The sequence below is a fragment of the Thermobia domestica genome, chromosome 8 (assembly GCF_964235325.1).
Source record: "Thermobia domestica chromosome 8, izTheDome1.hap1.1, whole genome shotgun sequence".
NCBI lineage: Eukaryota > Metazoa > Arthropoda > Insecta > Zygentoma > Lepismatidae > Thermobia > Thermobia domestica.
Window position 1 is genome coordinate 107,720,711 of NC_137461.1, and position 16,984 is coordinate 107,737,694.

Consider the following 16,984-nt stretch of genomic DNA (forward strand, 5'->3'; position numbering starts at 1 on the left):
GAACTTTGTCTATTTTCAGTGCCGGAATGTAAATTTTCCGAGTCCTGAAATTGCTGTTTTGTGTGTTCGTGAAAGCGGTAGAAGCAAATATTTTTGTGTGTGTTATGTAGGCTACAAATAGAGCTTCATAATGTGCTACTTTGAATGCGCCTAATCTTGTCGTTTGGTATAGATATTTTGTAAAAAGAGTAATGGTGACGCGTGGGGCAAGTTGTCACAAATAAGACGGGGCATGTTGTCACTGTGACAATGTGCTCCACTGTGTGTTATGTATAATACAAACGATAGGATTATCTCGATTTTGCAGACAGTGAGAATATACAAAAGAAAGACAGAGAGGAAAGCACCACCAGTGGAAGATCTACTGGTTGCAGCAAGAGCTATGAAAAGAAATAACAACCCCATATCAATACGTAGGCCTAAAGCTGCTAAAGAATTTCATGTCCACAACAGAACATTGGCAAGATTTTGTGCACGTGTTACAGATGGCGAACTACAGTTCGGCCAATGCTTATTTACATTAGCTTACTCTTCGTAATACTAATACTAGGAAGAATTACTAGTATCATACCAAAACAAGCTTCGCACATATAATTTGGATTCACTACAAAAGAGGTTCGCGATTTGGCTTACAACTATGCAAAAGCGCTAGGATTGAATTGCCCAGAGTCGTGGAATGAAAAGGCCATTGCTGGCCCAGACTGGTATCCAGTATTTCTGAAAAGACATGGTGATCTTGCTATAAGAACTCCCCAAGCAAATAGTTTTGCACCTATAAACAATGTCAACGAAGGTCCAAAGAAGATTACGATTCTTCCTCAGAGGACGACGATACATTGTGTTTAGTTTATGGCGATCCATACAGTGCGAGTACATGTAGCGAGAAGTGGATTCAGTGCATTCGATGTACGGAATCAGCCTATGAAAACTGAGGGAAGCAGAACTTGTTTTACGTGTGTATTAACTGTGACTCTGACGATGATCTCCAGGTATGGTACTTTGTCGAAGCTAAAGGATAAAAATTTTCAAACTAGTTTGCGGTGCGTACTAATAAAACGCAACTAAACTTCGTAATAATATTTACTCCTCTTATAGCTATACAGTAGTCCTATCAGAGGAATTCTTTGCAATTCATAAACTACAATCAGAAACAACTTAAATGCAATTGGCTAATTTTGTGTAGGCCTATTGGAGATGTAGGCTATGCTTTGATAATTTCGTCATTTTGTTATGACCTTTCAGTTTGTAGTTTTGATTCCTTAGCTATGAGTTCTGTTTTCATGCAGTTTTGGTTTTCCTACAAAGCTTGATGTAACAATAAATCTGTTAGGTTGAGAAAATATAAGCTACAGGTCCCCCTACTTTCTTTCCTATTTAACTAATATAGTTTCCCCTTTCATTTAATTATGTTTTGATTCTCTTTCAGACGCTAAGTATTTAATGCTGGTAACATTTACAGACTTTTTGCATTAGTAATAGTTGCATTAATAATATCTACCAATTTCTGGAAAGTGCCACAAGAATAACATGTGACAATTTGCCCCATATGTTGTGACAACTTACCCCGAATATGGGGTACATTGTCACAACGGTATTGATCATAAAACACAGTACATAACTTCAGTTCAGAGCGAGTTACATTGGACAGAGAAATATATGTTATGCAGAAGATAACAAAGTATGTGTATACTAAAAATTGTAATTTTCGGCCTTACACGAGCATCACAAGAAAATAAAACGTGAAAATTGTGACAATGTGTCCCGGTCTCCCCTATGAGGGATAACGTCCCTCGGCATAGCCGAGTCGGCGAGCACACTATTTACGGAAAGTATTTTTTAAAATATAAAATTGCATTTTTTTCAAATAGGCTATAAGCATTATCAATACATTAATTTGTTATATAATTATCTCAAGCTAAGGTAAGGTTTTTTCATTTATTCAGTGCATTCAGAAATTTATAAAGGTCTTATGTAGATGTTGTATACCTTAACGTGAAAGCATTTAATTCGCCCGAGGAAAGTCCAAAATTTGATAAAAATCACTTTCAATGTGATCAACTTAGTTGTAGCAATAATATATTAACAAAAAGCTCAAAAACCCAGGTGGGTTTTTTCAAGTGGGTCCAACCCGAAAAAACCCGGTGGGTTTTTTCGGGCTGGGCCCACTTGGGCAAACCCTGGAGAACAGACTCATATATGATGGATAAATCTCGTGACTTCACTTGGTAGGGATTCAACACTTGGTTAATAGGTGGCAGAGGGCTGTGAAAATATAAGACTATTACGATGCCTGACAACTGCATTCAGGCTATTTTTCAGTGACAGGAAACGGCATTACTTATAGGATGGCCCGGTATCTTGAATCATCTAATAGGAATACTTCCTCGGTACGCATTTGAGTTTCCAAGTAGGAAACAGTTTTTCTTAAGTGGTTTGAATGAACGGTGATCGTTACTAATGTTACTTGTTATGTTGTCCTTAAAAGTAAGCAATTGCAGGTTTAGGAAAAAAAATCCTATATTCTTTAAAACCGTTCTACTTCATTTCAGGGGAACATGTAAAGCAACTGTACTCACCTATTGTTCGAAGGTTGTGGAACGTTTTGTCGAGCAGCGTGGTTCCCAGACTTTGTTTCAACTCGACGATTAACTTCAACGAGTGGTTTCCCGGTTGGAGCACTGCCGATACGCGGTTTCTTCAAATTCGGTGTCACTGGAGTTAAATTGTCCTGACTTCTGCTCACTCCACGTCTGCAAAGGGAGAAAAGAATCAACATCAGTGATTGGAAGACTATCACAAAACTAACGAGCACAATGAAACATGAATACTGATGAATACTTCAAGAGGTTTTAAAAGTTTGCATAGAGTTGCAAACAATGAAGATTTAAAAAAAAAAAAAAAAAAAAAACTATTATATGAAGCTTACAAAATACAAACGCTGCGTAACTTAACTTTCAAACTGTTAATCGGTATAAATTAAAGAATCATTTTCATAATTTAAAGGCTTTCTCAATCAACATCGCTTCGCGTGAGCATTATTAGGTGAAACCCCTAAAACTTGGCTACTCCACACAAAAGTATTGAACCTGTTTAAACTAAGTGCTATTCAACAGAATTTTTGTAGAACGTCGAAACGTAAGAGGGCATTTGCCATCTTCCACTTGTACACTGTAATATTCCCGTAATAAAAGTTAATTTTTTGCACCGCAGATTTTGCGAGCCATAACCTGAATATTACAGCTTTTAAATAATTTTTATACGACTAAGTATGTATATGTCACCTTCGAACATTTTTTTTAAAAAAGGGGGGGGGATTGAAGAGTGGTTCCAGTGAAAATCTTATATTTTTTATTTTTTTTAAAGTTACTTCACAGTTTCAAAGAGGATTGAAAATGGGCTCAATACAGAAACGAATACTACCTAATGGATTAAAATCTTACATTGCTAAATAACAAAAACAAAACACTGGTGGAAAAACATTCTTAAATCACCATATATTTAACTAAATGATTCAGATCCGAAACATAGACAGTATTCGGAGTCATCGTACAAAAAGCCACATTGTTGTCTGTTATATATATAAATGTAACTAAGAAAGCTCTGTCGTTTTTTTTGTGAATGTCTGTGTTCAATTGGCCCTCACACCGTAAGTTGAACGCGAATGGAGATAAGGCGAATTATTTGCGATGTATAATAGCAAATAATTCATACTGCAAATTTGGTTTGGTGTTTGTATATCCAACATACTACCTGGTTGTGGCACTTCAGTTACACCGTGAACTTGCGTAAGGACAGAAGGAACATGATATCTTCACAGAGCGTCATATGGGCGTGTATGTTGTACGAGTTCAAACTGGGGCAAACGCCGCTGCAGAGGGGCGGAGGATATACCAGGCCTTTGCTGAGGGTGTCGTGACTAAGCGGACAGTGCACAGTGGCCAGACATGTGAGGAAATTGGACTACAATTCAGTGTGAGTGGAGAAACCATTTGACAGCACCTCCATCAACTTGGGAAACACTACAAGTTGGGTCGATGGGTCCCACATGATTTGACTCCGGGCCAGAAGACAACGCGAGCAGGCACCTGTGCTTCTTCGCTCTCTCGTCTGAAGAAGGAGCCATTTCTGGACAAGGTGTTCACACCTGTTGAGACGTGGGTCCTGTACGAAGCTCCACGGCGCCGTCATCATTAGTTAACATCCCATGAACCGGTTCCAAAACTGTCGAAACCAGCACTGCAGTAGAAGAAGGTCTTCCTGCGTGTTTAGTGGACTGCTCGCGGCATTGTGCATCGGGAACTGCTACCAGATGGTCAGGGTATCAATGCAACTGTGTACTGTCGGCAGTTGAGCCGTGTTCAAGAAAAAACTGAAAACTCTGGAGGCAGCACTTCTGAATCGCAAAAGGGTCCTCCTGTTACATGACAACGCTAAGCCCCACGTGGGACACCATTCTACGCCTTGGATGGGAAATACTATTGCATCCGCCATACTCCCCGGACATTACACCGTCCAATTAACATCTGTTTCATTTCTTGGACAATCATCTTAGAGGACACCATATAGGGACTCTTTCTGATCTTCCAGTACGTCTTAGGTGAGATATCGTTGTTCACAGGTGGTGGGTGAAAAAGCGATAGAACTTTCTTGGCTACCTTTATAGACCATATTTCTAGCAGCAGTTTATTCACATTATCAGATGGTAAAAGAACACATATAAATAATCAGAATACTTTAAAAAATGTTCTGTAACGAAGAATTTTTGTATTATAATGATTTCGAGTACCAATAAGACATGAAAATCATACTATAAAAAATATTAAAATTTTTATTTAAATTACAGAGAGAGCAAATAATGAAAGAAAAAACATGTTTTCTTGCATACAATCATTTGGTTTTTCAATTGAACTAAATGTGTCTGAATGTTCCCTTCTTACACAGAGTCGATTGATGTAATTAGAAATCTTTTCTCACTTTTTTCATAAAATCTAATAACAAATATATATTGAATAGAGTTAGGATTTATGGATATCTTTTTCTTTTAAAGCAAAAAAAAAAAATCTGAATTTCAAAAAATATTTAAATATTACCTCCAAATAAGATTAGAGGTCATTTTCCAGTATCTTTTCCGCCATTTTTGGACATCCCCTTTACTTTTAGAGCTTTGTCCGTTTATTCCATTAATCTGTCCTTAATTCTCTTTTTCTCTTATTCGCCAATGCTACTTCCTAAAATGTTATCCTAATGTCTTTAATCAGAATTTGTAAATGATTTTAATTCATTTGTTCTTCTAGGTGTACAACACAATAATATAAAGAAGGATATTTTCAAGCACAATATTATTATTTGGAGTTTCAATATTTGTTTATATTACATATATTAGTCTAGGTTTAAGGCGAGTTTCTTTCTTTCTCTTTTTATTAATTATAATCCAGTCTAAGAGTAATTTACTCTTAGCGTTCGTAAATTTGCAGCTTCAAAGTTTTATTTTCAGGCATTCTGCCTCAAAATATAAAACAGGATTTCATTTAACAGGACTGCTTAATGTTAAGTTCAACAGCTATATATTGTGTATATATATTAACTCCCATGTTGATAAATAATGTAAGTGCGTACTCAATATATTCGGGTGTTTAAATGGCGCCGATAGACTACAGAGCACTATTCTACAAGTCAAAGTAAAGCAAAAAATATATAACGGTACATTTGTATACCTTTCGGGTCCTCGTACGTAGACCCGAATTGCACCATGTGGCAATGTCGTATATAATGAACCATCCATAGAGATCTACCAATCCATATATATATATATATATATATATATATATATATATATATATATATATATATATATATATATATATATATATATATATATATATATAAGTTGCATTGATTCTTTCCAGATGACTGTTAAATTCAACAGACGTCGACACTAGCATCACTTATAAATGTAGCAGTCGATATAACTGTTTGATGGATTTGTAGAGCAATGCTAATGGTTCGAACTTAATCTGCGACGTTGCCAAATAGTGAAATTTTGATTCCCCATAGCGGCTGAAGACCTTGGAGGGTATTCGATCATATAACATTTTTGCTTTATTTTGACTTGTAAAGAATAGTGTTCTGTGGTCCGTGGGCGCCATTTTTAGAACACCCGGTATAAGTAATATATAGATATGTTATAGAGATGTACTTGGTTTCTGTTACATTGTTTTTGTTCTCAATGAGATAGAAGAATAGCTGTCAAGATAGCTGAGGAGAAAAAGCACCTTTTGTGAGCTTTTTACTTTGTTTCTTTCTATTTCCTTTTTCTTGTGAGAAATGACCTTAAAACTCCTATTCCCGATAATGACAATACCCTAACTAGTACTGAGTCTGAAAAGGATATGTTTTACAACCACAGCATAGCGCCTCACACCACTAGGCTATATAACCCGAAGAGATCACAAAAAGTGTTCTTATATGAGACTGCGATGTATAATAGCAAATAATTCATACTGCAAATTTGGTTTGAATATTATCATATCCCAGTTGCGTATGCAAAGAGGGCAAGAAGTTTGACCTCCCCTACCACCTCTTCTACAATATATATTATGGAAAAATAAAAATTTACCACGAAATTTAAAAAGGGTTACGAAATTTCACTTTTGAACCACTTTGATGAAATTTTGTGTACATCACTTCCGAATCCAAAACAATAAGATATTAACTTCATACTAACCTGTTAGTCAGTGCCACTTTTGATGCTGCCGTGGAGAGAGCAGTCTTATGTGCAGGAACCACGCGACCCGATTTAATAGAAGTCTGTGAGGTTGGGGGTACGACCCGCGATATTGCGGGGGTCACCCTCCCGCCCTTCATCGTTACTCCTTTCGTTACCTGCAAAACAAGGAGAGAAAAATTAATACATTACGATATTTTTAATGTTTTTATAATATATAACATTTTATAATATATATAATATAATAATTATTCAATACGCTTTAGTGAGCATTATAAATCATGAATCAAAGTTAATAGGATCTCTTATTGAAATTATGATATTTTATTCATCTTTGAAAAACTGACATTTCCTTCTCACTGCCTCTACCAAACTACATAATGTTACACCTAACGAACAGAAATAGATAGTCAGATGACGCACTTCAACTGAGTAATGTATGGTTAACTCGTCAAAGTGTTATTGTAGTTATTTCCGGTTTTTCAATCTGAGTTCGGGAAACCTCAAATGGAATTCATTCATGGTGCTGGATCAATGCAGAAGAGATATTGGCAATTTACATACTAACTCACAAATAATCGAACCCACCTTGGACACGCAACCTAACTATTCGGCTATATGGGAGCACAATTAATTACTTTGTCCACCTAATCTGTGAAGATCAATTTTATGACTTTTTCTAGCCAATCACTCTGAATTCCAGCCGCATAGCATGATTTTCTACTTGGGGAGAGTTATTCTGTTATTTTTAACACTGTTCTGAATAATTAATACATTATTCTTAATATTCTTCATTATGTTCATATCATTAATGCATTATTTGTTTTAATGCATTATTCTGTTTACTCGTGGAGAAGCGAAACTTCCACAGCTCTCATAGACGCTACATCACTGCTAAATTCATTCAAAATCTGAAACAAAATACCAAATATTTCCGCTTATCTCAGAGTACTAGATGAAACATGTCTATATCATTCAGAAAGGAGTTCTGAATCGTGAATCTCATAATCCTTGATTGGAGCCAGTGGAATCTGCAGCATTTATTAATATTAAAATACTAAAATAATACTAAATAGTAAAATTTTAACGAACCATACATGTTTATGATGTAATAAATTAATTAATGTTATTGTTATAGAAATATATCAATTGCATGTTTAAAAAAAAATTAAAAATATTTTTTAGACGATAGAAATTACTTAGTATCTTTTAGACGATAAAAGAATATTTGTGGCTCTAGTAATCTCTACATTAAAAAATAAAATATGCAACGAAATAATATTTTTCATGTACAGGCTTTGCTTTAGTAGACTTAAATCCGATCAAAACTACTCGCTGAGGAAAACAATACTTTTATTATAAAAATTAAAACAGTGCCTATAGATAGTATCCGACGAAGCCAAGTGGATAGTTGGCGAAACTGTTATACGTTATTAATTTTTATAAGAAACGCATTGCTTTGTTCAGCGAGTAGTTTTAATCGGATTTAAAACGAAATAAACAAATTATATTTTATGCAATTTGTCTCCTGTCTTCCTCCATCATAATTTTCATAGGGCCACACGTTGCCTCAGTGCCAAAGAGCTCATTTCTGGTATGAGGGAGGGGGGTGCTTAGATCCCAGTTTTTAATTGAGCTTGTAATAGAGATCACTGTGTTCGTGAATTTTCTCGGGTTTCTTCACCTTCCTCCCCCATTCTCATTCCACCAATCACTTCGTGACTATTTACTTCCATTAGTCAACTGCCTTCTGTAGCCTAAAGAAGGTAAACGTGTAACGAAAAACTAAAAATTTCATTTCATTTCATTTTAGTATTCCTTAATCTGCTTTTTTTTTAAAAAAAAAAATCAAAATATGTAACGAAATAACGCAAAATTGACAAAAATAGAATGTTCAATGTTCACTTTATATAGTTTATGTCCTGTCCGTTTCCATTTGTGATATTACATTGTAATTTCCTTGAATTGAAGACTCGTTATAGAAAACAAAGTTCCAGAAACAAAATTTACTGTAAGAGTAGAGATAAAAGATAATGAATTGTGCTATACTATTGCTATGAATTGTGCTAAAATAGAAAATACTATTGCTTAGAAGTACAACCTAGCATATAACGAAGTATGAAAATCTAACCAAGGCATAAACGTATTTAAAAAAATAAAATAAGTGAAACAATTCCAAGGTGGCACTTACATTGTTTCCTACAGCGAGTCTTACAGTCACGAGAGTTACGTTAGGCATGAAATGCACCCAGGCAGTAGCGTAGCCAGGATGTGTGTTTGGGGGGGGCCCAAGTGCTGTTATAGGCACATATAGAAAAATTACAAACAAAAAAATATATAAACATAAAAATATATAAAAAATTACAAACATCAAAGTACCAAAGTACATTGTGAGACCTCTTTGGGGGGGGGGCCCGGCCCCTCCGGGCCCCCCCCTTCCCTACGCCACTGCACCCAGGGAAGAATAGAATAACAGCAAATAGTACGTGCAATTCCTCAGTATTTCCATATTAACTCACGACACAACGTCGAGTACTTGTTTCTCAGTAAAGTGTTTCCCACAATGATTGCACTTCTTAATGCTTTATCTGACTTTCGTATGGACTGTTACTCACATTTATGCTAAGATGCAACACTTACAAAAATACCGTAAACAGAAAATGTTTCAGAACGAATGGATTGGATTAACAAGGACTCAAACTCATTTCATTTAAAAGCGATCAAGACACTATATACGAAACACGTAATAAGACACGATACAAGTAAATCGTATTACTTAAATCACTAACTAATTACAATAATGCAAATAACTGCATCGTGCTGTCGACTGACAATACACACACACACTACTTAGAAGTCACTATTTTTCATTTATCACAAATGCTTACCTATCAATGTAAGTTTCAAAGTAACGTTATCCTAGTTTAACAAATTCTAGTCCAAAAATTATCTTTAAAAACTATTGCGATCAATATAATTTGGAAGGTGTTTCTGGAATAAATCTCGAAACACGAACCTATCGACAGAATTTTGAAGTGAAACAGTCCCATAAGATTGTCGAGTGAACAAAATCTGGAATCCACGGAAAACATAACGTCTATGTAGTTCGCTTTAAAAATTTTTAGTCGTTACCCATGGTTCAAGATGTAATACAAGTTCAAGGACGTACTAAGACAGATAGCTCAACGATGTTTAGTTTAGTTAAAAATACATGTGAAGAAAAGCAAGTTCATTTCAACAAACTAAGTAAACAAGAACTTGACTAAAGGCTAAGGTCACTAGAATTGTTATGCCAGTATATGTCTAACTCCATCAGAAGGTCATTTTTGGGATTTGTAGAATTTTCAAATCTGTGATCTTTACTGAAGATAGCGGCAGAAGGTCATGTGCGATAAAATAAACTAACAGATACGGTATTAAAAAAAAAAAAAAATCAAAACTGGATTGCAATCAGAAGTGAGGTTTCAAAAACATAATGTTGCGTCACATGTGATATCCCAATACTAAACTATTTGTCTTATGTAAGAACGTCTGAAAAATATAATGCAAGTAGATGGACCTGCTATATTTTATTATGAAGAATATGTCAAATTTTAGCGGCGGAAGAATCTTACAAGAGAACTGTACAAGTGAGACATAGCAGAATCCTTCTCAATATGTCTCTTCTCGTTTGATTAAATCTTGTCTGACAATTATTTTCTTGGCATCAGTAAGTACAACAAATACGACTACAGTATTCCAGGACAATACAGTATTTGTACAACGTGCCTTCTAGAGCAATGATATTCAATCTGGGGTACGCAATAACTAATTAGGGAGTACGTAACGTTTAAAATAACCATAACGCATATCTCTTGTATATTTCGTGAATGATAATGAAACAATTTTTATCATAATAAACTCTAATGAAGAACATACTTCTACTAAACTTATAGCATATTCTCCTGCATATGGTAAAACTGGGTTAATTAATACGTAATAAATTCTGTAATTTATTTTTGATATAGTTAAGTATAATTTGACTTAAGAGTAGTTTAAATCTGGGGAAACACGCCTAAGTGGAAAAGCATTGTTGAAGGTACGCGAAAAGGTTAAATACCACTGTTTTAAAGAAAGTTACTCAAACTGTGCACCTCTGGTTTACACGGGCGCCGCGAAATATTTGAAACTTTTCACTGAGATAACATTTGGCCGTAGAAAAAACGTAAGTTTTGTTTTACCTCGACAACTGACAAAGCTTTTCACGAAGAATTGTTTGTAAATTTAACATATGCTTCATTTTTATGAATATGTACACCATTAATGTATTTGTATTTATGTATATATATGCCTTAGCTTTCTGACTTGGAACGTCGTCGAAAAACCGCTTTACATTTAGGGCGTACTGAACCCAAAAATATGGGAAACATTGTTCTAGATTATCACTTTTAACGCATAAATTGGCATGCCATCGCTGGATCACCGGTAAAAACTCTGCCCCTGTTAGCTCATACTGAATAATCAAGGGAAGTATATCTAAATAAATACACAAATAGCACTACATCTACATTAAAGCCAAAGATTATATAATACCACATACGAATATTTTCTCAATATTCAAACCGGAAGTGGTAATAATTTCTACACTTCCGGTTTTCGTAAAGATATTAAAGTGGACATGGAATAATTCTTGGGACGCTGAACTGTTGCAAAAAAAAACTGCTTCTCGCTATCTATTACCGCTTTTCATTATATAGAGATCAACATTAAAACCGGAAATGGTTGATTTCGGCCACTTGCAGTTTGAATAGAAGGTTAAGAGAGCCGATGGAAAATATTCTTTTAACCCATAACTGCCCGAATTAATTCTTTTCCTGATTTTATAATATGTTCAGTTACGTTTGTTCCATATGATCGTAGTAAATGTGAAAATAACGAATTTTTTTTTGTTATTGTTGTAATGTGTTCACTGTGAGCCGTGTCACAAAATTCCACACACAAAATCTCCCAGGCATAAAAAAGTTATCCCTATTTGCGTGTCCATACGGACACGCTGGGAAGTTATGGGTTAATGCTAAATCCCCTACCCTCCCGCTCTCCTCCCCCACATAAAATGCTTCTTGCTATTATTGTTTTCGCTCTCCATGTACATCAAATACTGAAACCGAAGTTGTAGCGAATTTCTATCACCTCCAATTTTAGTACAGTGTTAAGAACGAAGATGAAATCTATTCTAGGGACGCTTAATTGACTGTACGAAAGCGTTTTAGCTATCTACTACCGTCTTTCCTCTATAATGATCGTTAAAACCGGAAATATTCGTTTCTACCACTTTCGGTTTGAATATCACCTCTTATTAACAAAATCGATTATTAACTTTTAAACCCCGTACAACCTGTCCAAAATCGACGGTGATCCATCAAATAGTTCTTGAGGTTTTTGTCTCGAACGGACGGTCAGACAGGGTAAATAAATAAAAAGCCAAACTCCTCAACTTTATATTTTAATGATCCTATTATATTGAATGCTTACTCAAATTCGCATTTTCACAATGCACGCTTGCTTGTGTGAAGTTTAACGTCTGGCTTCAGCCACTATAAGATATGAATCTAGTTTAAGGGGGTGTCTACCCATCATCAGAGGCTTGAAATCGCAAGAAGCAAATATTTCAAATTGTCTTGGAAGCAAATATTCTTTCTTTGTAACATTTACAGAAAACCTATCCGCTCTGCAGAAACGGAGGAAAGAAACGGGATGAGGGTGGCACCCCGCGGCGTTCTACCACACCCATTGGAAAATGACTTAAGAGGGGGAGGGAAATACCTGCCTATCAGCAGGACATCTGTTCGCGAAGATCACATTGGAACACACAACCTTCAATATATAGTCCATTACAATGTTACTTTAAAAAGTTCATTACTCTTGATCTACGTCATTAAGCGTGAAATTGAAACAACCATTTCATTTTTATTGCTTTTCTGTATACATATGAAAAATTTTACGTTGTTACGTACCATATTTCGTTAGATATTCATGAAGTAAAGTTTACATGTTATCTTATGGGGACTGAGAAACCAGTGGCAAAAGGTATAACATCCCCTTAATATGAGATCCGAACCATTAAATCATGCCGGGAACCAAATCCGCTCTCCTGCAACACAGTACGCTAACATTTAGCCATATGGGAGATCACCGTGTATGAACTACGTAAAAAGAAGAAAATATACACTGACATAAAATGAAGATTTTTACACACCCATAAGTGTCATTTGGGCAAATTTTACTGCATATTGTTTTAAGCTGTACGTTGGTTGACACTATATAGAAGTCAACAGTAATTTACATTGGAGGAAAATTAATTTACGTGTGTAAGTGAAGAGTTGTACGTTAATAATGTCATAATTACTCAGGTCTTGTATTCGTAGTACCCTCAATACTAATTGTCAACTCCTTCAACAGATGCTTAATTTTCAGATTTTTTTTTTTTTTCATATAATGTTAAACTACAAGGAAAGAGAGCTGGCCATTCTGCTGCTATCTTGCCCGCCTATCTCTGCTACGAAATGGAACCTGCCTTTAAGCAAAATAAATACACATATAAACATATCATTATCATTTATGCTATAAATATTCTGTGTGGAAATATCTGTGAAAAAGTTTTCGTCTAGGTATAATTAAAATTATAGGCCTAAGTACCTATCTTGGGTACGCAGTATTTCAGTACCATAGGCCTCACAAATTACACAGGGTGTCAAAGATATTTAAGATTGTTTGTCATACACAATGCGTTCTAGTGAAAATGGCTGATGTCAAATGAAAAACATAACGTGAGGCTTTTTTTTTTATTTTTTCGGTTGATTATTCAAAAAATTCCTTTCGGCAATAGAAAAAAAAAACGTTTTACGTTCCATGGTTATGCTGGCTGGGCTAAATGAGACGGTGACGATGAGAAATGAATGAAATTGTGGAATGAAGAAAGTGGGAGGAAACGGGAGCTCCCCGAGAAAACCCACGCATACGGTGTTTGAGCGAACCATAAAGTTCACTTGGTGCGAACTGGGATCGAACCAAGGACCTCATACATCAGAGGTGAACGCTCTACCACTTTTTTTAAAGTTAACTGACTCACCTAACCTAACTCAGTCTCAGTAACTTACTTGAATTACTTATTACTAGTTTTTATTTCTTAACTCGTTTAACTTGCTTTTCCAATTACCGAGAACGACAGGGACACGAACACAAAAATATCGAGGACAGTTAAAATCGCACAGGCTCTCCCACCGGGAATAGAACCCGAGACTTCGTACACCAAAGGCGCACGTGCTAGCCACTAGACCAGCGGTGAGGGCTATCCACTGAGCCACAGCGGCTCCTTGGCAACAGAAAAGAAAGAAACTTTGCAAACAGAAATAGCTAATCTGAAAAAGAAATTGAAGAAATAATTTGATATGAAATGAAGTCCTCAAGCGCTGTATGAAAGGATAAGAGGAAGAGAAATGAGAGGATTAGGCATTTAATTAGTTGGGAAACTAGAACATTCTTGGTCTGAAAGATTAAAAAAGACATTGGGTCAAAAGTAGCAAAGGAAAAGGCGAAACAGGCATTCTTCCTTTGCACCCAATAACAAAGTAATAGGTTTGTATGGAGTGTACCTCCTTATGGATCAAATACAAGAATACTCTATAATCAGAAAGAAAATCTGAGGTATTTTAAGTGTAATGCTTAGGGAGAATGTAGGGAGAAACAAGTAACAGCGATACAAACAATAAGTAACATTACAGCATATTTAATTCGCAACTCCGAATAGATGAAAACAGTGGCGTACGCAAGGGGAGGTTCGGGGTTTTAAACCTCCCCTGAGCAAGATATACATACAAAAACTACGCATGCCCTGAAAGGGTATAAGATTGAGTGCTTAACCCCTTGGTGAAGTTGTGCGTAAGCCACTGAACGAATATAACTTACTGCTGAATGAAGAAGTTGAAGGAAAAGAGTATCAGAACGATATCGGGAAAGGACCATTATATCATTTTTTATGGCAAACAATATTAAATAAACAAAATAAAATCATTTCATGTTGTCCATCAATTTTTGATTAAAGGGAACAACTTACTGATACAGTGTGATACAAAGAGAAATTGAGCTTGACTACGGTAACAAATATGTAGGCTATTATTTCTATTTGGAAAAAAAAAAAACTGCAACTAAATTCTTATGATAAATGAAATACACATTAGAGGATTTGTCTTATAGGCTTACGTACAACTTCATTTTCTGAAATATGTTGTTATTACATCAACTCCCACAGTTTAACAACCTTCCGACATACCCTCATCGTCTCTAGCTCCCTTACATTAATATCAACTGTAGAATAACGACATTGGAACAGCCATGAGTCCACAGATTTGCTAGTACTAAACGTGTAAGGCGGTCTTACTTTCTTGATAAATATAAGTGCAGAATTTGTCTATACGAAATCTAAGATGATGTAGATAAAACTATTATAAGGTTAATCTGACAGGACTTTGTTTTCCATTCATTGGAGGATATTGAGATTTTGGCTAAAAGTACACTTTAGAGGAAATACACTTATCTCGATAACTCGAACCAGAAGAGAATAGATAAAAATCCGAGTTATTGAGTCTTTCGAGTAATCAAGCTTGCCATAACAAAAATTCGAGACACCGAAGTTCCTCGTTCCTCACGAAACGTGACTATATAACCTCTATAACTAGAAGTTTTACTCATTCAACCTCTAAAAACTGGAAGTTGTGGATGTTCCTTAAATTGATTAGTAAAAATAAAATACTAGACATGAATAAAATACAATTATATTACACATTGGCAAGAATGACAGGACTGACAACGATGTCAATAATGTAAAAGTATAGAGCTATAGCTTCGAGTTATCGAGGTCACATCAGGAGAAATTCGACTTATAGAGGTAAACTTCGACTCATACAGATTCCCACATACGAAACTTCGAGTTACGAGATTTTTAAATATTATTATGAAACCCTTAAAATTTGACTTATCAAGGTTGTAATTTTTAAATATTCGATTTACAGAGGTTATTTTAATATTGGGTTACGGAGAGCTCACCGGTATGTGAACAAATTCGAGTTATTGTGAACTGTAATATGTCTGTAACTTTATTTTCCTGAAATTAATCATGGAAACCATCAACTGTTTCTCTTTGATATAAACAGGATTTTAGGGGCTGCGAAGGCAAGAGTCAAAATCTCAACAAGTGAAAGAAATTAGCAGGTGCAGAAATTATTGATTTGTTACCCTTTAGACGCATATTAAACCTAGGTATACTGTTATTCGTCTTCAAATCAATTTATATTGAAAAAAATAACTTCATAAATACATTTTTTTTTTTAAATGGCATTTCTTTTAAAATTTCAGGAAAAGAGCGCCAGTACTATATTCAACCAGAAAATAGCAATAGGCTTACGGCTGATTGTCTTTTAAATAAATTACTACCTCAATTTAAATTCAGTACTTATCATAATTATATGGACATTAATATAATAATAAAATACTGCTGTCAAAGCGCAAGCAAATAACGCACGTTCGTGTGTCAAATTTTGTTTGATACTTCGCATACTGTGTACAAACAACACTCGTCTTTCTCTGTAAAACTCTCTATTCAATCCTACATATAAACAAATATGAATTAATAGTCCTCTTACAAAGTCTAACTCGAAAAAAAAAACAAAAAAAAACTACGGTTTACTTTGTTAATAATTAATTCTACCTACAGTAACAGCAAATGCGAAACTCGATTAATACGAAACATCACTCTGAAGAAAGATTACCACAAATTCACAACTTATCTTTTTTACAAACACTTTGAAATGACTTTACGTATTGCATACTGATGTGTATAGAACCGTTAATCTGTTTAACATAAGGTTATTTAATTTTGAAATTCTTACGTATAGCACAAATGTTGCTATATACAGTATATTTAAATCTACTTAAAAACAATATGCCTTTTGAGACACTTCGGATTCGAAATTTTCAAAAGAAGGCCACCAGAACACAATGTACATTAAATGCATATAGTGAAGTTACACTGTATATTACAAGAATTCGATTGTCAGGAAGAACACATTCTTCTTCGCACATTATGTATATTTCTTTTATAATAAAAACTAGTTACTTAATGAGAAATATAAATAAGGTGTTCAAATCAAGAACTACATTTGTGTGGTACTTTCCGTGGAGAGCAATAAATCGATGTATACTTTTTAAAATAATCATTTCTCATGA

General features: G+C 35.0%; 1 protein-coding gene across 5 annotated transcripts in view; it reads right to left on the bottom strand.

Annotated features, from left to right (window-relative positions):
- Window positions 1-16,984, bottom strand: part of LOC145693133 (cytospin-A-like) — a 491,676-nt gene that overhangs the window by 249,356 nt on the left and 225,336 nt on the right. For all 5 annotated transcript variants that reach the window (XM_081768863.1, XM_081768862.1, XM_081768864.1 and 2 more), the window contains 2 exons: window positions 6,725-6,882; window positions 2,577-2,750 (listed from right to left, as the gene is read on the bottom strand). In XM_081768863.1, the coding sequence (XP_081624989.1) occupies window positions 2,577-2,750; window positions 6,725-6,864 (314 nt within the window). In that variant the 5' untranslated portion in view covers window positions 6,865-6,882. The remainder of the gene's footprint in view (window positions 1-2,576; window positions 2,751-6,724; window positions 6,883-16,984) is intronic.